Raw genomic sequence first — 25,021 nt, 5'->3', positions numbered from 1 at the left:
TCCATATGAGCACTGTAAGAGTCTAAGAAAGCAAGCTGCCTTTTCAAGCTGAATAAATGTTGCCAATTTCTCCAAAAGAAAAAAATGCAGGAGATACACAGAATAAATCAGATTAATGTTTGGAAGCACAGAGCATCTGGAAGAGCAATAAATACTAAGGAGAGCTTACTGAACAGTACAGATGAGACACAGATATGGAAGACTGCAAGACCCATCTCTCTACAGAAGGTAAAGTCAAGCAGAGCAAAAGCTGTTCAGGAGTTATCTTGCCTCTCAACAACTAAACTGTCAAGAACTGAGGGAAATAATCATTTTTTCCTCACTCAAACGCAGAACAGTTTTCATTCACTACTATACAAGGAAGGGATTCAAAATTTTAATATATGTAGGCAAATGTTGGCAGCGCAGTCAATTTATAGACACACACAAGTTTTCTGGAACTAAAAAGAAAGCAAAATGCAGCTTTGGAATCTGACTTCAGAATAGAGGGGGGCTTACTGCCAGGTATAATTTCTAACTTCGTACACTTTTTTGGTGCATCTTCAGATCCTGAGACAATTGTACCTCAAAAGCAGATTCTAAACTGAAATCAAGGATTATGGCTAATTACTCTGAAGTTGCAACAAAGCGTACATTTAGAGGACAGAGGGAGGCAAAGCATGTGTTTTCATAGATTTTGGCCCCTCTAAGTCAGAAAGAGATCTGAAAGGAGATCAAACAATGTCAGAAATTTACCCACAGATTAAAAATTATAATTAAAAAGAAAATCTAATTAATCTAATGATCTTTTTAGTGGATAAAACATCAAAATTCACTTCATTTTACTCCATTATTGTCATATTTATTACAACCTTGAACTTAATATTTACCCAATTCTAAAAACCAATGGAAACATCAAGTCCTTCTAAGCTAGGAACTACAGATACTCAGTTCTGAATTTAATTCCAGTTCTGAATGCAATTTCTCCATGACAGCATGAAGCTCTCTTAACCTGATTCTTGGCAATGACATTAGCAAGTTTTCCTCCACAAGCCATCTTGCTGTAGGTATATTAATTCCAGAATACAAATTTGCTTATTAAAAAATTAGCTCGGGTATCTCTAGGCTGCAGGTTGTAGCACAGTTATAATTCAGACTCAGTTGAAACTTTACCTCCCAACATACTATGACAGTTACAAAACAATGACTTAGTTCAAACATAGATTATATAGTGTTATGATTCTGAAGAATGGTTAGTAGTGGTACAGGGAGAGGGGAAACTATTGAGGATGCTTATGCTTTTATAAATGCCTCAATTTTACTTTTCTAAGTAGAAAACCAAATTTCAAACCAAAAAAAAAGCTGCTTTATGGAATGAGAATTAATGGTCACTGTTTTACACTATTTACAAAAAAAAATTATACAGAAGCTGAAATCTGCAAAATGTCACCTTACCTTATACAACTGTAGTGTTTGAAAGTGCTGGCAGCTTTCTGGCATTCCAAGCACAGCTGAATAGCTCCTGGATAGTCCTCTTCCTTCGGATAAAAAACAATGGAAAGCTGATTTGGCTTTTGAAGCAAACACTGCAACACCCATTTTTGCTTGCACACTTATGTATAAACATTAAGAACAAAATATTTTGCCTCTTACAATACAGTAAAGTTAAAGGAATGAGGATCTATCACAGAACTTAATGTGCAAGTAGTTTAGAATTAGAAACAGACAACATATTATCAATACCCTAAAACACTGTGTATTACATTACCTTATGCAAATGACTTGCTGTTTTGTTTCTGTACGCATTCATACAAAACACATCAGAGTTTTTATTACAAAGCAAGTAACACCTTCCCAGTTAACTTTCTAACCTTTGTTAATACAACATGATCTATTCATGAGCAAGGAAAAAGTAAGTTCAGGCACCGGCAGGCTGTTGCCATTGTTTACAAAACCTAAAAAGGAAGACACTCCAATATTATGCCTAGATAAACACTATTTAATTTGACACATTTTATAGCTAATTAGAAATTAATATGAATAAAACTGGCTCACACAAGGCCCAGGACAAAAAGAGCATACGTCATGGAAATATTGCTCTAACTTATAAGAAGAATATCCAATAGGTAGATAAGTCTATCAGGAAGTACATGAAGACACCAGGACAAAACCAAAACAGAAACATACACGCAAAAATGTAAAACCCCAGGATCTTGCCAACAGAATATGGGCAGTGCCTTGGGTATATCTAATAGAGTACAAAAATAGTTATGAGGCCAGAAAGGTTCTGGGAGGAAGAAAAACCCTCTTTAATAGCTAAGAGCTTCCCTTTTTTGTCCTAATTACATCCATTATATTACATGCTTCAGAGAGCTCAAATGTAAAGCTGTTACTGGAATTTCAAAGTCATTGATCAAAAAGTAAAAACGCAAGGGCAATTTATATTTAGCTATTACCATAAAGGAGTTTCTGAAATGAAATCGGTTTTAACAGAAGCATTCTAATGCAGATCAAGTTTAGCTAAAAACACAAAAAAACCCACATACATTATGCATTAGGTGAAAACAGAACAGTACATTGGTCTAAAATGATTGAAGCATTTACAGCTCTTCGCATTTTTCTCCATTGGAAACCTGGGACTTGCTCCATTAAGTCTAACAGAGCTCAAATCAGAAAGCCTGCCTGCATAACATATATTACTAATATATTCCAGATGTAGCTTACCCCTGTAAGTTATTATAGCTTCATGTCTAGTCTTTTTTTAATTGGGAACGCAACCCAAATGTTCCTCTGTGAATGGCTACTAAAAGATCTCATACATACTCCCAGCTAACTTCCTGAAGTAAAGACAACACCTTACTGGGAGCAGACACTGAGCGCAGCTCTAAAATTGCACTTATGCAGAAACGGCAGTTGCAGTCCTTAACGTTTACAAATCACTAACAAATTATAATAATCAGATATTAGGGTCTGTGTGTGAATGGCAACACCCACACCTCCACCTCAAGAAAATTCCTACCGGTAGACAGTGAAGAGTTCATTTCCTGTGCACCAAAATACAGCACAGAAATTAAAAGCTAATCACGGTACAGGGCTTACTGAGAGAAGGTAATGTTTATGCAGCCTGTGAATTAATAAGTTCTTGCTTGGTAAAGAGTAAGTAAGTGTGCTGAAACAAGGTGTATTACCTAAGATGGAATTAAACTCAGAGAATCTTAAGAATTACAATTATTAAGACTCAATTTCCAAGTTTAGTAACTAGGGATTATCATAACGACATTCCATCCAGTATTAGCTGTAAATATTCAGCAAACTAGCAAGTCAAAATGGTTACATTACATGATTAGAATATAGCTGTCAATAAAATCCTGAAGCTATCTTTCATACAACTCATCACCTTAAGACAATTCTTGTTTTTGCTCTGTGCAGTATCTACTGCATTTTTAGGCAGTATATATACCGTATCAGTAGAATTTGCAGTGTTATGGCCTGCATGCTGCTGTTTTCTACAACTGACTATTAAAAAGCCAACTCAACAAATAAGGAGAGAAGCTACTATACTTTAAAATAAAATACTAAGTAGGGAGCCCATATATGCATTTGTACAGTAACATACCAGTAGAAGTACTTTATCCAGACTCAGTACATCAACAATAGGCTAAATCTCACCTTTTTTCTTCCAAATATCAAGCTAAGACCAGGAAAGAAATATAACTTGTGGGTAGGGAGGGGAGTCAAGACTCCATAGCACTCTTACTGAACTAACTCAAGCCTCAATGCCCAGATCTTAAGGCAGGATAGAGTCTTTGACAGAAAATACTCTCCTCCCTCACTGCTTCAGCACAGGGGCTATTTACTTTGATTTGAAGTAATTATCACATATTTTTTAAAAGCATAAAAATATAATAATATAATTTCACCACATAAAAACACCCATAGACTGTTTGCGAGAGGAAGCAAAAAAGGGACAAAATTAAGACTGACAGAAGTAGACTTAGAACAGCTTCAAATTATAATAGTCTGGCAGGGACTTACCTCTAACATCTCGCTCAAACGCACATCAGTTCTTTGCTAAAAATAAATAAAAAAAACCACAGTGATAACTACACAGAAATGAAGAAAAATATTTTGTCATTGAACAAACGTAACTGTACATACCAGTGTTTTTATTGTTCTCAGAGACTTTAGCAGTCCAATAAGCAGCTGTCGCTTCCTTTGATTTGCAAGAAGCCCCAAACTAGTTTGTGTGAAGCCTTCCTTTGCTATATTCAGGTGTCTGCAAAAGTTAATGAACATAACCTTTGACAATATGTAAAATAAAACTTAATTCTAATATGTCCATCAAAATACATGCTAGAAAGAGATTGTCAGCATTGTTAGGGTAACCCAGAAATTGAGATGATACCAACAGACTACCATGAAGGTACATTTTCCCTCATGCATAACTGTGGATCAATGGTGTATCTCAAGAGGTTCCTCTTCTAAAGAGAGCTCCCATTTGAAAAAGGGAGAGCTGCAAGACAGAAAGCAGCTGGTATTTGTTTCAGTATCTTTAACTACTATTGCTAATTTCATGTAGCACATAAATAGGAAATATCATCAGCAAGCAAACTTCCTGGGTTTACAGGTTTCTTCTTAAACACCTTTTTCCCTGCTTTCAATCTCTGCCATTGTTTAAACAAGATACCTTCTTCCATTTGTGCAAATAACAGCTGCCAACTGAAGGCCAGTCTGCAAAGATGTAACACGTTCGAGTTCCTACAGAGAGACAACAGGTTAAATAAACATATAAGGTAAAATCCTGCCACATACCAGCAAAGACTAGTGATTAGTGGGTTTCTCTTGAGATGTTATAATGACTTCGTAGAGTTACTTTATATATTATTTGTTTCATCATTTTATATATGCTAAGCACTGGAATGGAACATTAATATAAACTATCTTTTAAAACACAATTCTCTTGAAGAAAGATATTTGAAAACCATTTTCATTGCAGTGGGACCTATACGATTTATATATCATATATGTAGCCTAAGAATCTCTATACCATTAATGTACCACAGCAGAATGATCAAAGCTCCAGAGATAGAAGCACAGGGTTTAATTTGCATTAATATGTCAGAGAGCAGCAAAAAAACCAACCAAACAAAAAAAACCATAAACTCAACACCACCATGTTTCACACAGAATTTTCTTGTTTAGAAGCACTTGAGTTGTAGCAATTTAGTAGATGTCAGTTCATAATGAATGTTAATTGTATTCTGTTGAATTTCAGCTGAAAACTCTTCAGCACAGGTGACCTGAATTTAGTTTGATTTTGACTTCCTGGTACCTAGCATACTCTCAACTCCTTTAAAAAAGTATTTTTTTATATATCTATTAGGATTTCTTTTGTTAGGAACAGCACTGCAGAAAAGTGAACGCTCTCCCCATGCTAAAGGAAAAAAAATAGTATTTTTTTTTAAATACTGCTCATCATTTCAGAACACATCAAGTGTTTTCCATGGGGAGAAGGGAAACTTTAGCTTTGAAAACTAATCTAATTCTATATATATGGCAAGCAAAAACAAGTTTAAAGTTTAGTTCAGTTCAAGATCACCTCCTGGTCAGTCTTCAAAGATACAAGTAATTCCAACAAATCACTGAGCTGCATCTTTCAGCAAAACCAGTTCCTCCTTTACATTGCCAACATTGCTTTAAAAAAAATGACAGCTTAGTCGCTTATGTGCATAATAACTTAAGAAACCAAATTCAAAGAATACTTTCTTCAGTACCTACTCATACTTTGCAAATGTCAGTGCTATTCAAAAGGCCACTGTTGCCTTTACGATGAGGAAATGCATACAATAAGGAGCGACTCCATCCATTCCAGTCTTGCCTCTTGCAAAGATTCTGTAAAATCTCTCCTTTGAATGTGGCTGGACGGAGAGGCACAGGGACAGAGTGCAGCCTAATGGTCCTAAGAAAGGGCGTCCTCTGTCCAGCATTTAGGGATAATTATATTTTTTTCTCTTTTCAAAAACAACCTCCCATCCATTGCTTGTTCCTAAAACATGCCTTTCCTTCCAAGGAGAAGGAAGAATTATAAATCCCTTGTCTTGTGTCTGTGCCATGCCTCTCTCATCCCACAGTAGTGCCTGTTAGACTTCATACTAGAAACAGGGTGCAAACCATGACTTCCCCTTGCACAGTGGAAACAATGCATCCAGGAGACAAAGAGTCACCTACATTTTTGCTTCTTCTAATGACCTGTTACTGTGATTGGACACTGAACTGCAGCTACCATTACAAAGTACCCACAGCATTTCAGGAGTCAGTGGGAAAGTGAGTCCCATGATGCTCACCAGAAATGTCTCATAAGTCTGCCAACGAGTAACTGTGCAGGCCTGTGCCCCGCAAGTAACATTGAAGGATTAGTGACTTAATCAGGCAAATACGCATTTGAGAAATGTTTTTAAAAGATTCTTATTGGCACGATGGATTTTTTAACTGTCCCTTGGCACATCTGAAAGGATTTCTTGGTATAAAATGTGCACCTCACTAAGACGTTGCTGCTGTTAAGAATATTAACGTTACACAGCAAAATGCAAGAACATTCTCTATGGTACTGTTATGCATTGACAGGGGGGGTTCAAAATGAAGCTGCTGGACTCAGAAAAAGCAGCACTCACTCAACATCAATTCCAAACATGCTCAACAGCAAAACTATACCAGAAGGATTTCATACCATACAATTACCCTTTCTGCCCCCCTCTATGCTATCTTATGAAGACTCAACCATGGTAGCACTTACCCATCCTCCTTCTGAAACAGCCTCCCACCTGACTCCCTTAACTAAAACTGATATAATATTACCCTTACAGCTTTTTTCTTCCAACAGCTATTGCAGGAGATGACACAAGCAATGCTCACACACACATATATTTTTCTTTAAACAGCAGCACCCCTCCTTCTACTCAGCAAAATGCCAGAGCACAGATGGGACACTTTCAAGGTCACTACGGACTTGTGGACCACAAGTACAAGTGAGCATAAGAGGAAGTTGTCCCCTCTGGATGAAAGAGGACAATAATTGCAGATCCATGACATCTAACCCTGAGTCAACACCCAGGAGGTACAAGCCCTAGCCTGCAGCAACAGCAGTGTTACCAGCTTAGAAGCAGGAGGCAAGGAAGGGAAGGATGTAACAGGAAGAATTTTAATCAGGAGGGTGGTGAAAAAAAAAACCAGAGAGAGAGAGACCTCCACCAACAAACGCAACCATCATTGCCCTCTCACACACTCTCCGGCTTCCTGACCAAAATGACAATTCCCATAAAAGCTGGTATGACAATACAAGGTGCTGTACACACACAGAATTATACACCACAGGATAATTCTCAGACTACTTTGATAACAATCCGAAGTTCTCACTTTGTAGAATTCTGTCATTTCCTGGAAAGATCAGATAAAACCAGGCAGAGCTGACCAAATGTATAGGGCCATTATTAAAAATAAATGGGTAGAAAAAAAACACCTTCTCTTTAGAGAATCATTATGACAGCTGTTCCGATTATGTTTGGGGAGCAAGGAGAGAAGCTGTGTCAATACTCTACTGCAAGCAGCTAAAGCAGTTTTGCTTAGTTTTGCTCTCTGAGATCTTTTGACAGGTTGAGGCTCTATTTCCAGCTCAGTCTTCTCTTAGATGCTTTCTTCTCATGACTGCCTGAGATTAGTGGCAGGTTTCTGGTTAAGTGTTCTTAAGAAAGATCATTGCTGTTTTCTATTACAGAAAAAGGTATGAAACTAATACTAAACACAGGCACTCAAGAAGCTCCTGCTCAAGTCCATTACAGGTATTAGTCAAGCCTGTGAATTCATGTTTTCAGAAAGCCTTCTTAAAAAAGCCAAAGTCTTTATCATCCTAAGGGCCTCCAGCTCAATATGCTCTTCATTCTTTTCACTATACAGATACAGCTTTAGCATATATGGACAGCTAGTTCCAACTAACAAATTACTAGATTTAATCCCCAATGAAACAAATGCAGTGTTACAATAGCACAAAATGGAGTGGTTCACTTTTTAAAAGTGATGATTAGTTGTCTTACCTGAACATATGCAGGCTGTTTTTCAAGAATCAAGTCTGCAACTTTCTTAGATACCTTAAAAAGAATATTATAAGTGATACATAGCAGTGTCAATTAAATAGCCTATCCCGCTATACTAAAGTTCTACAAGTTTGTGATTCTGTATCATTTAGTTCTGTAGTTTTCAAATTTATTAATAAACATGCCACAACAAGGTAAAAAGTCCTAAAACAACCATCAGCTTTCCTTAGAAGCAAGATAAGAAAAATGTTTACAGTTCCATCTAGTAATTAGTGGCCATTTTTAAATCAATCCCTTACCTCTCTTCTTTTTAAGGAACACACTAGAACAGAAAATAGAAATATGGGACACTGCAAGAGTTTACATTGTGCTTATGCTACTGCTGGAGTACAAATATAAGTTAACCATCTACCATGGAGATCTAGGAAAGCCATAAAAACACCTGCCTTTCAGACTGATATTATATTAAATAAAACCCATGTCAAAATTAATATTCACACTGCGTACATTATACCCTTTCTTTAGCACACAGAACATACATATTTTAAAATTTTCTCCCTTGTTCTGAACTAACAATAAGTGGAATGCTATGGAGAGCTGCTGCCTGTACTGAATTTAAAAATGGGCATTGATATCCTGATCAGCCTCTTTATGTGCAAACACACAAGCTTAAAAAAATAATCCAATGCTAGCAGTCATATAAACACAAGTTTAACAATAGTGTGTTTTGTTTTCAGCAGGGACTAGAAATATTTAAGAAGAAACAATTTCAAACATGACAAAGAAATTATTGGTATTGCTTTACATTCTTCTTGGGGAGCAATATTCCCAGAAATTAAAATAAAATAAAACTGGCTATGATAGCCAGCCCACAGTGCACTACTGGGAAAGAGAGATAAGGAGGTTTTTCTATACCTGACTGCCTAGTCAAACATAGCACAAAGTTGGGATCAATCAGCATTCCTGTAACACACTTACCCTACCAGGTCAGTTCACATCCTCTGGAAGAGCACCTGCACACAAATGGTCTTCAAAGTACTCCAACAGAATCAACTAACAATCTGGACAAGGGGCATATATCTAGCTATGGTTTCCTCCTTCCATATTAAAAAACAGCCAGAATCACAAAACAGTTACAAAACCTCTTAGTTGTTCTATAAATACTCAAGCTGCAGGACAGCAAAAGAACCACTCCAGAGCAGGGTGGGGGCAAGGAAAGGATGTTTTCAGGTCAAACTCTCCACAAGCCAACACAACCTTGGAGCTCTAAAGAAGTTTTGTTCACTGCACAGTATATGTGCTGTGAAATTTTCATCTCCTTTTTCCAAACTGTTCTTCCTGCTAGCCCTGTACCTGTAAAAACTTTAGGACAGGGATATACCTGCCAGTCATGCACTGCCCTAGTACAAATCTAATGGCTTGATTCTTCACTGCTAAAGGGATTCATCAGGCAGTACACATGAATAAAATATGAGTTTCATTTTCAGTTTTTACACTCTTTTTTTTTTGTTGTTTTCCAAGTTCTCAGTTACTCTTGACTAATAACAGCCTCAATGTTGTCAAGTATCTGCCACAGCCATTCATTTTTTAAAATTTCCCTGAACTTTGTGAGACTATTCCAAGCTATTCTCTTTCCTTCCTTTTGGATGAGCAATGCTGTCCCAGGTTACTTCCATTTGTTTCCAAATTGTCCCACCTTTTCTGGCATCTTCCATACAATTGTGTTAATTCTTAATTTTTGGAATCCAGAACTGCAATTGCTAGCAGTGAACGTGACTGCAGTTATCCATGCACGCAAACCAACAATGTTCTTTGAGGGGACCAAACAATTTTCTCTTTCCTAATCACATCAGGAAAAAATATTTCACCTCTCGAAGAAAAAAAAAAGATACAGCTGAGGATATTGTCTACTACTGAAAATGAAGTCAGATGTACAACTAAAAAGCCTCCTCATTTCAAATTGTCTGTACCAAGATGATTAGACAAATTAAAGCTGTTGTGATACACATATTAAAGAGGTTTTGAGAGCTGGAATCCATCCAATGGAATAGAAACTCTAAGAACTTTTCTGCAGTTTGGCTTTGACAGAATTTGTTCGCTTGTTTTCTAAAAGACAGACGTATCTGGGGCATATTTACTAGAAACCTCATGCTCAGTTCTCACCCCTGTCAGGTGAGAACCACCTATTAGCATTAGCTGCACGCACTTTTCAGTTCACATGTTTCAGCAGCAGCCGTGCACTGAAACTAGTCCCCTAACAGTAGCTGGTTCCCATTGTGCAGGCAGAATGGCCAAGATCTTGATGACAGGTATTAGGATTATCCATCATATCTCAATGAAGTTGTCTCTCAGTCTTGAGTGTATTTCCTGGCAAAACTATGGCACCACCAGATGTCCTCTTAAACTTTAAAAACAAAAAAACAACACAAAACCAAAAACCACTACCCACTTTCAACTTCTTTCCTTATACCTCTCGATGAGAAACATGGAATATTCATTTGCTCAACTTCTCACTAAGACTTTAAAAGATTTCATAGGTTTATTATAGGAAAAGCAGTCTTAGGCAGAAGGAACTTGTTCTCTATATATTGTTAGACAATCCAATGTTCTCCTTCTGTACATTTCATTCATTTAAAGACATGAATTAGGATTGTAACTGTTACTTTACTTGCAGATACTCTCCAAATGTCACAATTAATACATTCATTTCCTGTGCCATATTATTCACCTTTAAAAAAGCAATGAATCAATAATTACTGTATGAATAGAAAAAGCCTGAAATGTAACAACTACCTTTCAGAAGGTGCAACTCCCATTTCCCCCCATAAATTACAGTTATTACTCATTGTTACATTTAATTTGTTTTATTATGTAATAACTCTATACTAGTATTCACTAGAAACCCTTGTGGATGATTAACAAATTGGCAAATGAAAAACAGAGAAAATAGCAACTCTGTGGAAAAAGTGCTTTACATTGCCAGAAATCCCTCAAAAAAAGAGGTACTACCACAGTATTCAGAGCTGTGTTGAACAGTATTTTTCTTAAAATATATAGGAAACACTGAGCATTCAGAAAAACAAGTTTCTAAAGAAATAGTCAGTACATCTGCTCCTTGTTACAACACTTATCACCAAGAGCTTCTTCCGTGATTTCATGTGATTATATGATTTACTAATATCATTTTCCACTATAAAAGCACACAACATAATATTAAAATTAATATCTAATGTGTTTAAGAAATCAAAACTTCTTCAGTTACACTTCTGGCTAGACTAATAAACAATACAACACACTGCCTGAGAGTACAGTGGAAACAATGTTACTTACGGCAGCTTGCTGTTGTTTTAATTTGTCTCTGTATTCTTCCAGTTCTTGAAGACTAAGTACTGGAGGAAGCCTCTACGTGTAAAAAACAAATTAAATTCAGTGAGCAATTAAAGGATGTTAAATACACATGTACTATTAACTAACCAATGAATTCTACTAAAGAAACATTCTTACTGCTTCTGCCATCTAAATTAATCCATTATTTCAAATGATGGATACTGAAATAAATCAGTATTAAGATAACATATTATCATAATTACATCGTATAATTACCTCAAAAAGTTACCTTATTTTAAGCCATATATGTAAACACACAACCCCCCTAATACCATAACTTCTCAGTCAGTTTGCTAAAAAATATCCAACATACAGAACTTTTTTTCCCCCTCCAACTATTCCAACTATTTTGGCTTTTTCACTATAGTTTAGATTATGAAGTGCCTGTTAGCACAACTGATATTAATTCTACCACATTAAAAGAAGACCAATACTATACACTAGAAGCTCCATACAACCACAACATGAGGCAGGAGGGTATAGTTTTATATTAATGCAAGATACAGGAAACAAAAGGAAAAATAGCTCATTGAAATAAGCATACTTTGACACTCGTTTTTTTATATATTACTGTCTATTCTTTCAAGAGTACAGCTTACCTCTAACTCATACTTCACAATATCAAAGGAATCATTGGAAAAATAAACTTCTTCAATGCTGTTGATTATTTCCTGCTGAGCTTGAGGATCAGTTGGTTCTTCACGTAGTTCTCTGAGCTCCTCCTTCACAAAACAAAATAGGATATCCGTGTTTTAATATCACAGCCTAACAAGAACAATGTTTTACCAAAACAAGTATTTGTATTTTCCAAAAGCCATTTACAACATTAGTACAAGAAGCAATGGCAAAGAACAGAAAGATCAGTACACTGTGGCTTGTTCTTCCACTTATAAACAGTAAGGTATTTAAAACTTTTCAAAGAACACAGTGCAGACCTCAATGTTGCAGATCACTTAGACTTCTTCATTGATACATTTGTGGCACAAATGCAGGTTCAGTCCACAGTTTTTGCATCCTGAGGTTTAGAAATTCTCATAATAAACTAAAAACAAACTGGCAGGGTATTTCTCCAGAAGAAAACCGTACAAAAACATAACAAAGAAAACCAGATTTTTTTACAAATAGAAGAACCATATTAGTAAATGTAAGGTAGAAAGTGTCACTACAAACCTAAAACTTTTCAATTCAGCCCTCACAATTCACTGCAGTAAGAGTCAGGCCATCAAACACTTGACTTTTTTACAGGCAAAACCAAAACAGATCTGCCTTCTTTGCACAAAATTAACAGATTTCAGATTTTTCTCTGACTAGCAAGGCGATCTAAGCAAGGATGTGGTGTCAGCTTTCTGAAAACTAATATTCAAGAAGTAAGTATCCCCCTCCTTGCTGGCACAATCTTCCCTGAAAGGTCTTAAGAACCCAGCTGCTTCCACTGGTCACTACAAACCAAGTACTGAGCTTGATCATCCTCTTCCCCTCCTTTATTAGACATTTCAGCTAATACTTGCACTCTCCTGGAGGCCGTTCCCACCAAAGGAATGAAAATCCTTTATCAGAGACTCAAAAGGGAAAAGTGCCATGATATTCTTTCACAAAAAATCAAGATAAAATGGATCAAATTGCACGATATTGGAATTTAACCCTGGTGAAGCGATCCAGTGGACTGAAGTGTCCCATACAGACCTTAACTCTCCCAACAATGCCAAGTTGTTACAGTGGGAAAAGGTGCCAGTATTTTCATCACCAAGATCCCAAGGCTTATTTGACTGGCTAGAGGCATCAGATTTTAGATTAATCGGCTAAACAACCTCTAACTTGCTTATTTTGTAAATCAATGGAAATAAGGTCAATGCATACATGTTATGAGGCAAAGCAGCATTTAAATACAAAGCAAGGTGTTGGTTCCCTGCACAATGAGAGGCAGTCAAAGGTCTGGAAGAGCAGCAGCAAGAGCCACTGCTCCTCTAAAACGCCTCTCACAGGAAAAAAGGGGGAGGCGGGAGGGGGGGGGGGGGCGCTGGCTGGGCAAGAGTAAAATGGATTTCAATCGGACTTCGTGTCCCTGATCGGCGGGAACCCCTCGGTGGTAGTACCGGGCACAAGCGAGGCCGAAGGAGCGAGCGGCCGGGCGGCCCCGGCCCCGGCCCTCTGCCGCCGGGCGGTGCTCGGGCGCCACCCGCTGGAGCGCGGGCGAAGCCGAAGCTGGAAGGCGGCTTCGAGCCCAGCCGGGCCAGAGGGTAGCCCGCAGAAAAGCCATCGAGGAGCCACCTTCTTCCTCTCCCGCGGGGCCCCAAGGGCCTCAGATCTCCACGGAGGGACCGTCTGAAAACGCCTGACGCTGTGGCTGCCACCGGCACCTCCCGGCGGCGGCCGCCTGGCGTGCATGGAGGGAGGGTACCAACGGACGTGAGAGAAATCAGGAAGTAATACACATATGAACAACGTGACAGCAACAAGTAACAAAGCAAAAGGATGTCATTCATTAGACACACTTAAAACCGGGGTTTGAGCATTGTCCTGCGCGTCAGCAACACCAGAAGGCATAACAGCGCCTTGCTCAGGCACGGGCCGGGCCGTGCGGGGCTGGTCTGGACTGAACTGGGCCGTGCCGTGCCGGACCGGACCGGGCCGTGTGGCGCCGGCGGCAGGCGGTAGCAGGGCGGCCCGTCTGCAGGCAGGCGGCCGGGGAGAGCCGGCGGCCCCGCACCGGCACGGAAGGGACGGGCAGGGCTCCGCACAGGCTGACCTGTCCCTTCAGCTTCATCTCTAGCCACCCAGTTCACCCAGCGGTGACACATTGCCACCTCACGTTTCAGCTTTGGTAAGAACACGAGAAACAGAGGAGAGCAGGTTATGAGGGTTGAGAATGAAAAGATGCTTGAAAAAGTCCCTTTAGCGCCCGCTTCCAGCCTTTAATCTATGAAGTTTCCGTCATGTGAGGGTGCAGGGCCTGGCAGAGGATGCACAAATTCACATTCAGTGGCATCCTGCTCTTGCAAGTAATTTAATTTACAAAGCAACGAATCTATTATCTAACCATATGTATTCCTGTCCTTTGAAACAAACAAATTACTTCCCTCTGGACTCTCTAGCAAATGGCACCTTTATGCTGTACATCCCTCTACAAATGAGCTTAACACCTTACAGTACATTGAGTTTTAGCTATATAAACTAAAATAAAAAATTATCCAAGGCAACAGGGTCCGCATAATTTGTCCAGTGAACTACTGCAAATGGAATCATCTGATTTATCATTTGGTATTTGGCTACAAGTTCCCGCACAGTTGTTTGTTAAAGGAAAAAAAAAAAAAAAATCTTAAGGATCACTTGTATTTTTAACCTATTGATATCTTGTCATATTGGTGAAAAGATACATCAATGCCATAGGTCAATGGTGATTGGCATCCCCTGAAGATGTATTAAGCAAGCCATCATGGACACATGTTCTGGATTTAGAGCCACGTGATAATAAATTGGGAGGGTTGTTTTTAATCTTAGACCACAGTTTTCAGGACAAAAATAAAGCTGATGTTGATGGGGCTAGGAAAATTACTAGGAAACCATTTTACCCTGTCTCAGATCATTTATCTCAAGTGTTTTCTTGCCAAAACACTGCCTAGGAAAATATTTATTAAATGGACAGAGTTTTTCTTCAATTTGTTCATTCTTTCCAGAAAAGCAGTCTAGTGAGAACAACTCTCCAGAATAAACTCAAGTTCCCATATAAATTACACTATCCGCCACCAGACTTCATGCAGTTATGAACTGCAGCTTCCAGTACATCATGCTCCACTAGTTTCAAATAACTAACATGCTCAAGGCCAACCCATTCACTCACCACTGAAGGAAGCAAACATCCTTAGATAAAGTTTATTTGCTGATACTCAATTTTCCTCATCCCTTCACCCAGAGATACAGAACAGTTTTACTATGTACATATGAAGCCCATAGGGGCCTCAGGAAAAGTCAAATTTAGTTCTGTGGAGCTAGTACTCACACACTTTGCAGAGGCAGAGAGAGAAGCTCTATTAAACTCCTCAAGGCACTTTTTCACCTCAAAACTTAGTTCTAACTATTGCCACTTAAGCGTGTGTGTTTAAAAAGAAAAAGTCAACACTAAAACACACTTGTCAGTAAATTTTACATAAATTCAGCAATTCTAAGGGTGATTCTGAATAGAAAAAAATCTACAAAAAACTGGGACGGACAGTTGATAATCATGCAGAGAACTTCACAATTGCTAAACTGAATCAACTAGATACATAGGCAATCAGGAAAAGCAGCACATTGGCAAGATGGACCCCAAAGCATTCATTTCAATTCACCTGCCCTGGTTAACACACACATTCAGCAGTAGGAGCTCTCCAAGCAATAATGGGCCAACAGAGCCACCACCTAAGATGATGTTTCATGGGCTACTCATTTTTCCAAAGTTTTGTTCAGCAAGAGACTTCACCTCCTACCCAAAACTTGCATCACCTGTGGTGCCAAATGTGCAATTGGTTGGTTTTTTTTTTTCCAGTACTTTGGATCTTACTTTAATGGAAAGACAATTTATCCTGTCTAACATGCTTCCTTTCAAGTACCTATTAGTGCAGCCCTAGGCAGCAAGTCTCTCTTTCATAATGTCACCTAAATGGATCAGTGAAAGACAGTTTCTGGGGAGAAAAAAAAAAAAAAGGGGGTGGGGGTGGAGAAAACCCCTATTTGTCTGACAGCTTTGCATACTTGAGAAAGCCATTGCTAAATAAAACAGCGTTTGCATCCACACACTTCTCACATAATTTTCCCTTCCTAATAGAAGTTTCCAGGTCTAGGAGCCTGTGGCAATTCCTTGAAATATATTTCAGAAGAGTCATTTAATTGCAAACTCATCTTCAGCAAGTTTTCGATGACTTACCCAGCTATTTCCCAGTGCGTCATACTCCCACTCTCCTTGTATGCTACACTGCCTGTAACACCAAAACCAATATTGCTCTGTTTAATGAAGCATTACTGATAGAAAGTTGAAGCAAACACCTTCTGCATTCCAGTCACTCTCAAACAAAAGACTTGTGAAGGCATTGACAGAAGTTAACCGATGCTACTCGGGAAAAAAAAATCTAAAAATTTTCTAAACTAATTAGAAGCTGAATGTCAGCAATCACCTATGCACCTCTACACAGAGAGTGCCAGGAGTCAAGTCTGTGCTTTACTCACTTGGACACAGCCTCCCTATGTCACGAGCCAAAACCACACCAATTAACATGCTGTTGATTTATATCCCTCCATTCTGCACATGGATAACACCTATTTTAAAAGCTAATGCTAAATACCAGGACGAGGGCCCTGCTCAACAGATTCAATCAGCAGGTACACTGCAACATCGTGCCACCACATGAAATAAAAGTATTTTTATACACACACAATCTTTTAATTTTATCTATAGAAAAATATATATTTCTATATTATATATGTCTCACAAAGTATGTATAACTATCTATAAACTCACCTCAAAACTATTTTTCTTTTTACTTTTTTTTCCCCCTCCAGCTAACCTACAGCTAGGGAAGGCAGTCCCACACAAAAGTTTGTGGTATTTCCTTATCTTTCACAGGAAATGCCCAGAACCTTCTTTTGATCTTTCCTTCTTCAGTATGTATACAGAATAGTTATTAAAAAGCCCTCACTCTACCAAAACAAACATTACACTATGAAAACAGTTTTCCTGGTGGACACAACAAAGCCTGATCCTTATATTAAGTCACACCACTGCTTAATGCATGCTTAATTGCTTAAGTCACACCATCGCTTAATGCATGCTCAATTGCTTAAGTCACACCATCGCTTAATGCATGCTCAATTGCTTAAGTCACACCATCGCTTAATGCATGCTCAATTGCTTAAGTCACACCATCGCTTAATGCATGCTCAATTGCTTAAGTCACACCATCGCTTAATGCATGCTCAATTGCTTAAGTCACACCATCGCTTAATGCATGCTCAATTGCTTAAGTCACACCATCAATGCTTAATCCGGAAAAGCACTCAGCTACTGTTAGGGAAACAGAAACCCACACAAACTAAAAGCTACACTTCTGTATCTATAGGAAAAGCATTAAAAAGTAAACTTTCACTGTTGTTTACCACCATAAGCCACAAAGTTAACTAGTATTTGTATACCGCTTATGAGCTGATTATCATCAAGATAAATATAACCTAATTCAAAGTCAACTCATTATTAACCCCACAGGCTTGAATTCAGGTGTACAAAATACCTATCTCACCCTTTTGTGGCAGAATGTACTAAACAAAACTGTTACCAGCTCAGTAAACAGCAAAGCTGACAACAGAATGGTTCAAAGAGTTACGGTTTCCCCAGGGCACACAGATGAAGTAAGGTCTCTCAATCAAAAAATGTATGAAATCCCTCTGTAGACAACATTCTCTTCAAGAAATCCAGCCTTGCAGTTCAGATTTGCCTTATCTACAGTCTGTATCACAGACTTGAACTACTATACACTTATTTCTCTGTGTGACCAAGTTGGCAGTATGAGTCTGCATTACAATAGAAAGCAAAGATTTCTGGTGATTTGCCTCTGTATGATGGAAGCAAATTTAAAATTTTTCAAAACAGTTGCAGAACTTTAAGTACTGGTTAGTGTGAGTGCATACGCTTGGAGGTATTCAATAAAATAGCCAGGTATCAAATCATTTCATCAATCAATAAAAAATTGAGAAGCACAGTCATCACTAACATGCCCACCAGCAAGCTACCAGTCAGCAAATCAACGACTTCCAAGATCCAGAAAAATGTCACTGGTTTTGTCCTCAGGGGATGCAATGTCAACACACTCTTCTTCCCATGCTCCATATTTCCCATTTGACCTCTAAACTAGCATGACAGTCTTCCAGTTCAAAAACATGGATTTGGCCCCAGGATTAGCATTATCTATCAATGGCTTGTGCTCTTCCCACTAATTCATGCTGGCTCTGCAGCCTTTCATTCTATATACCTCTCTACAGCTCTAACTCAGCTTTTGAAACTTCACTAACATTTGCCCTAAATCTGAAGATACCACTTTGAATGTGGAAGTGCAGCATCATAACCATTCTATCATCAGAAACAGTATTTGGCTGGTGAGCTTGAAACTTTGGGTATTCAAGATATGAACAAAAACAGTCATTAAAACATGGCAGCAGAGAATAATGTGTTCAAATAGCAGCCTGCACAGTATGAAGTTATTCATATATTCATAAAGGCCTTTACTCATTGCCTTAAAAAATCTGCACCTTTTCTTTAATCTTTCCTTTTGCATTCAAAAGTGAATTCCCTTCACCAAACCTGTCCATTATAATAAAATAATTATTGAGAGGCATTAGCTTATATGCAGCAAAGCTGCTTGATCCTATAATTATAATGTAAGTCTGATTTGTGACATCAGTACATTGCCATGGCATTAAATATAGCTTCAGTTCAAAACAAATACCAATAGCCAAAAGCTCAATGACTTTAAACTTCTGTGCAGTACTGAAAACTAATCTCCTTGACAGGTACTCATACCACAAATATAGACAACATCTCCCTCTCCCCACACCCCAGAATTCCTGTTTTCAGTAAAGCATATCTGAATCCATGCTCACAGTGACAGGAGACATATTACTGTGCTTCATCATTTGGAAAGTAATATCCTACTATAAAGGTTTTAGCAAAGCTAAGGAGGAATAAAAATATAAATCCTTCCTCTAAAAGAAAAGGGCTGGAAGTAAAGTTACCATAACAAATGGCTTGGGACCACAGCCAGAACTCAAACTCATTTATTCAACATTCTCTTAGAATCACAGAATTATCTCAAGTCGGAAGGGACCCATAAGGATCATTGAGTCCTAGTCCCTCCTCCTCACAGGATTACCTAAAACTAAATCATATGACTAAGAGCATCATCCAGATAATCAGATAACCAGGCAAATTCATAAAAGTTTCATTCAATACAGCTTGTTGAGAAGGTAAAAGTTAACATAAGCTACTCGGAATCTATATCCTGAACAAAAAATGTATATTCTGAATATAGCAGTTATTTTGAGAGCTACTCACTTAAGACATTTTAGAAGGAAAAAAAGTTATTAAATGACTGAAAAAATATAAAAGTTTAATTCTGTGGCACAGGAGAGAATAATTAATTTTATCAACTTTTAAAAAAAAAAAAATCAGGTGAAAAGTTCTAATGTTGATGCAATCTTGGCTTTTCAGGCTCAGAATTCATAACCGCAATGAGATTCTGTTTGCAGAACAGTTGCAGATAATGTTCTCATATTACAAATGTTTGACATAAATGCATAAAAAAATATATATAATATATTGAGAGGTATTTGATTTCCCATTGTTACAAATAGAAGTGTAGACTTACATAACATCAGACTATTATAGAATGGAAATCCAGCCAAGATACCCTACATCTACTTCTACCTGGAGAGTCACTGGCAAAAAAGATGGTTTGAAACCGGATGCTCAGTGGGTGGCAGGAATCTGCAATTTTGCAATCTAAGCCACGGAGATGATGTTCTTTCAACATTGCTGCAACTGAATACTTTCACTCTTTGAAATCAATACACTGGCCACTGTTCAGCAGAGTATTATATACTAATTCAGAGATTGTTACCCAATTTTTTTAACATACAGCAACACTGATTTTCTGGTCTGCCTCAGCACAAGCAAACATATTACACAGTATTTATATAGAGACAAAGAAATACAAGAGGTTTTTTTCTTTTGTTTACTTTAAACTATTGTAAAATAAAGCAACCAATTTCAAGTCAGTAACTTAAATATCTCATGGGTTAAAGGCAAAGGCCAAATTAGGGGAAAACAATGAAAACACCCACAGCAAGTCTTCTGAATTGTCCACTCAGATCAACAGGGTATAAGGAGCAGTCAAATACTGTGACAATTGTTCCTTCACACCCAAATTATTCGGCATGATTTGTGAGACAAGAGTGAGATGGTATCATTTCAGTAATGACAGCCAAAAGAAACCTCAAAAACACTAATGCTATTATTATAAAGCTATAACTTTTAAAGTAGAACACAGAGTTAATGATACATGCTGAAGATTACAACCATGAAAATACAAAATATACTTACGGCATCGAAACCATGAAAAGACTAAATATCAAGACTACAACTATACAGGCTACCCACACAGCATCTACCTTCCAAAGGAAAAAAAAAAAAAAAGCACTTTTTTTTTCTTTTTTTTTTTTTCCTTCATTCCAGGAGGAAATGTACATAATATTATGATCAGCATCCAGTGACAACTCAAAAGTTCCATGAAATAAATTTTAATGCAATTTCATTCTGAGTTGGTAAACTATTTGGTCTCACAGCTCTTAATTCTTTCATAAAAATATTTTGAATGATTTTCAGCAAGAAATAAAACTGTCAAAAAGAACAGCAGCAAACGGTGTAAAAAAAAAAAAGTGGGGAAAAAAAGAAAGATAAACAACTGTCATCTAACTATAAAATTGAAAATGGGTGGGAATGGAGGGACTGTGCATCATACCTTACTAGGAATCCGAAAGCTTTCAATAGGACTGAGGTCATGAACGCTCTCCTGAGGACTTCTTAGACCCTTTAAAAGAATTTAACAGCCAGTTAAGATCGATTACTTTATGTATCTTGCAACCAAACTGCACAAGTCCTACACGTGGTGTTGATTATATACCTACAAGTCCTTTAATAAATCACAATGACACGAGGCTGGAATGGTAAGATCTTATTCTATAAACATTTAAGCAAGACCACTGGTGTAGAAATTATGCTCCTCAAACATCTAAGCATTTCCAACTGTATGTTACAATATGTAGCTTTTCAGTACAGTTCACCAACATTCCCTTCATAAAGCTCACTTATATCCTCCTCTCAACTTCCAGATGTTATTTTAAATTTTAAAATGCACGTGTCCAAAAACCACAACATACTTCATTCCATCAACTTAATGGAATCAAATAATCAAATCCAATTATATTGTTTTTGCTTGATGACATATTTGTCTATTTACCATACAGCACTATTAGGACTGGTTTTCCTTATGCATCACTAAACTGAAAAAGATGCATAATACACATTAGTTGTTTTATATAATTATTACTCCTTAAAACACATACCCACATAAATAGCATATGCTCTAGTAGAGTGAAGCTTTGGATGGGAAGCATCAATTAACCGGTATGTGTTTGCTGAATATCCAACACAATTTTATGAAGCAATACCACAGAACATGCTATTTAGTGCATTTTCTGACAGCTCCCTAGGCAGACGTGAATCTAAACATTCAAGTTTCAGATACGGTTCTGGGTGAAGCTCCCCCTGAGACTTCAGGGTGTTTATGAGAACCATGAGTTTCAGGCAGATTTCCCTCGTACTCTTGCAATTGATGCTGACAGTACTGTTTCCAAGCCCCCTCCAGGCCCTAGGTACCTACACTTTCTTCAAAGCAAAAGGACCTACTCAATTACCATGCAAGTTTAGGATGAGAAAAGTCTGTATCTGTCCTTTTAAACTGACAGCATTTCTCAAGTTTTTGTGGTAACTACTACATTAGACAATTACAATTGTTTCATCTTCCTAGGATGCAGAATCTCTTTATTTTGGTTTTGATTCTCAGATTTCCTTGCTTATCATTTCAAAACACTCTCCCTTTCCAGCTACCCACCACCAAAGATGATTCATCTGTATGCATCAGAAATTCAAGGTAACAAAGCAGCTGCTGCCAGCTTCTCGTACTTCCACACATCCTCTCAAAAGTCTGCAGTACTAGCAACTTATCTCCAGAAACAGTAAGAAGTTTCACTTATCAAATGCTAAATGGAACTTAAATCCTTGCCAAAGGCTGAAAATGGCATAAATCGCATCATTTTCATACCACAACTTTTCCACACCAGGCAGGCTTCCCAGAACTCCTTAGTCAAGCTGAAAACTGATCATTTACTGAAGGGGAGTAGAACATTATTTTAGAAATACAGCTACCATGCCAGTGCCCATTTTTAAGCCCTGCCTCCCACATAAGCATCACAACACTGAGGACATAGTTTAGAAAAAACCCCAAAGTTCAGTTTCTGACTTTCCCATCATTTTCTGTAACTATCTAGAATATCTGACGTGATGGGTGACCCAGGTGATTTTTTTAAGTTATCAAATTCAGATACACAGGCAAACAGGCTTCATTTTAGAGGTAGTTTGTATATGACATGACTCGAATGCTGTTCTAATACGCTCCTTTAAAAAGGCTTGCAACCTGAGAAATACTGTTCCAAACAGACTAGATCTACATAACCCTGGAGACACCTGGTACAAAGACGCGCATTGGCAGAAACACACGCAATACTTCAGCAGACATTCAGTATGTGCCCGCCCGAACAGCTCCCCGGCCCCTCCACAGCCCCGCCTGCCTCCGAGCAACAGCGTTTGCTGGCGGGCAAGGCCCTCGGCACGGCGACGCAAAATTATACGTCAAAAAAGGAGACTGCTACCGACCAGCCGTGTCATCTTGAACGCCAGCCTGCCTGTTACCGCACACGCTAGGCGCTAGCACCTCTGCGTGCCTCCATTTCTTGATTTAAAATAAATAAATAAATAAAAACCTGGATGCGTGCGTACCGAGAGCTAACAAACCAAGCCTTCCCTCTCCAGGCAGGCCGGGCTGAGGGCGGCGCCCGCGCCCCGCAGGCCCGTCGGAGGCCCGGGCACGGCCGCACACGCCCGCCCCGGCTCCCCGCCCGCCGTGGGCCCAGGCACGGCGCCCCCGAGGAGAGCCCAGGGCCCGCCGGCGGCGGGGCCCCGCTGCCCCCCCGACGCGGGCCGCTCACCTGGCGGGTCATCAGCGACTTGATCTTCTGCATGGCGGTGCCGCCAGCGCCGTCCCGCAGGCGCTCAGCAGCCCTGCGCGGCCGCGGGCTCGGGCCCGGGCTCTGGCGGGCACGGGGAAGCCATATTGGACGCCACCTGACAGCGCCCTCCCGCTGCTCCCTGGGACCGGTAGTCCTCGGCCGGCGCCGCCCAACTACAAGCCCCGTCAGTGCGGCCGTGAGGGCGGGCACCTGAGGAAGGAGCGGGGTGGGGCGGCCGCGGCCTGGCGGGCGCCCTCAGCCACAAGGCGCCTCCTCTCCGCGAGGCGCGGGGGCGCCGTGAGGGGGAGCGGGCCACGCCGCGGGCGCCGTGGGGAGACGCGGGGCCGTTCCTGGGGAGGGGGGACGCGGTGTCTTTGGGAGGCAGCGGAGGAAAGGCCTGGAACGGCGGGACGGCGGCTCCGGTGCGGCGCTGGCAGACCTCCGGAGCCCCGGAAGGCGACGCGGTTCTCGAAGGCGACGCGGAACCCGTGTCGCCAACCACCGGGCGCTGCCCCGGGCGCCGCCTTAGCGATTCTGTCCGCGAACACCTCAGCTGGGGCCAGAGGGTTTCCCTGGGTTTGGGGGATGTTTATAAAATACTTGAACATTGAGGTTTGCTTGGTTAGACTTCGAAAGCAATTACCTGAGAAGGCAAAGCGAGACTGTGTCTAAAGAGACAGACCAGCTAGCAGATACACTTAGACGATGGCCATTTTCTGTTTGCCTCTGGTTGGTTTCGGGTATCTCACGAAACCGGGCCTGTTCGCAGCCGATGCAGTTTTGCATCAGTAAAACAGGCTTTTTTGTCTCTGTACTTCAGTTATATAGCTCTCTAAGAATGAAAATAAATGGCTTATAGCTTTTAGAATCTATTATCAGTACAAGAAAATTTTATTTATAGAATAAAAGAATTTGTTCTATAATCTTTGCTTAACAGGAGACAACATTCAATAACAAGACTGCCAAGACTGCTGTTATTGCAGAAGAGGTTGTCTTTCCTTTTGGAGTTTACTAGAACCTGCACATAGGTCAGTTCTGTGTGTGTTTCCTAATCCCATTATTTAGCTTCCCAACAGGCTGGTAAATTGCTGAAGGGTAGGTTCAGGTAAAAGCAGCTATGTTGCTCTCCCTTTGAACCGACATAGTGACAAAGGGAAAGTCTGGACCAGTGGTCCCTTCCCTTGATTATTTAGCAAGAATTCATTACTTCTGACTACCATTCGGAATATCATCTGTAATTATTTCTGTAGAAAACCTCTGCCAAGTTTACAGATTTCATTCTCATTAATAAAAAAACCTAAAATTTGCAGAAATACTTGAGTTCAGAGTGTTAGTGCCACAAATAAAGTTCCTTTAGTGCAGTTGCTTTTATTAAAAAGGAGTGAGGTTATTTGCATTAAGTCCAAATGCCATTTATCAACCAGCACAAGCTAGAATTCTATAGAAAAAAATAATACACATCTTTAGCATCCACTTTGTTTGTGGTAGTTATTTAGCATAAAAATGTTCAGCATATTAATGACATCAAGAGCATATCCTAATGCTGGAAATAAGGGGACACACTTAACTGAAAAATGGATCTATGCTAATATGTTCTTCCCCTTCCCCTGCCCCCCTTCGATTTGCCCACACAGGGTATTTAAAGTGCTAACACAGGCTTTATCACAATGTAAAAGCTCCCATCGTTTCAGAAATTAATTAGA

The 25,021-nt window shown here is 39.3% G+C and overlaps 1 protein-coding gene across 3 annotated transcripts in view; it reads right to left on the bottom strand.

The window, feature by feature from the left end:
* The window catches only part of VPS50 (VPS50 subunit of EARP/GARPII complex), a 93,423-nt gene extending 69,957 nt beyond the window's left edge, over positions 1-23,466 (bottom strand). For 2 of the 3 annotated variants that reach the window (XM_037383888.1, XM_037383890.1), the window contains exons 1-9: positions 23,298-23,466; positions 20,993-21,061; positions 12,053-12,175; positions 11,397-11,468; positions 8,067-8,120; positions 4,667-4,737; positions 4,138-4,255; positions 4,015-4,050; positions 1,435-1,517 (exon numbers count right to left, since the gene is read on the bottom strand). In XM_037383888.1, the coding sequence (XP_037239785.1) occupies positions 1,435-1,517; positions 4,015-4,050; positions 4,138-4,255; positions 4,667-4,737; positions 8,067-8,120; positions 11,397-11,468; positions 12,053-12,175; positions 20,993-21,061; positions 23,298-23,330 (659 nt within the window). In that variant the 5' untranslated portion in view covers positions 23,331-23,466. The remainder of the gene's footprint in view (positions 1-1,434; positions 1,518-4,014; positions 4,051-4,137; positions 4,256-4,666; positions 4,738-8,066; positions 8,121-11,396; positions 11,469-12,052; positions 12,176-20,992; positions 21,062-23,297) is intronic. The other variant, XM_037383889.1, reaches the window with a different exon arrangement.
* Between the last annotated feature and the right edge of the window lie 1,555 nt (positions 23,467-25,021).

Source organism: Falco rusticolus, chromosome 4 (assembly GCF_015220075.1).
Source record: "Falco rusticolus isolate bFalRus1 chromosome 4, bFalRus1.pri, whole genome shotgun sequence".
Classification (NCBI taxonomy): domain Eukaryota; kingdom Metazoa; phylum Chordata; class Aves; order Falconiformes; family Falconidae; genus Falco; species Falco rusticolus.
The sequence above is the reverse complement of the archived record's forward strand: the minus strand, read 5'-3'. Positions and strand labels throughout refer to the sequence as shown.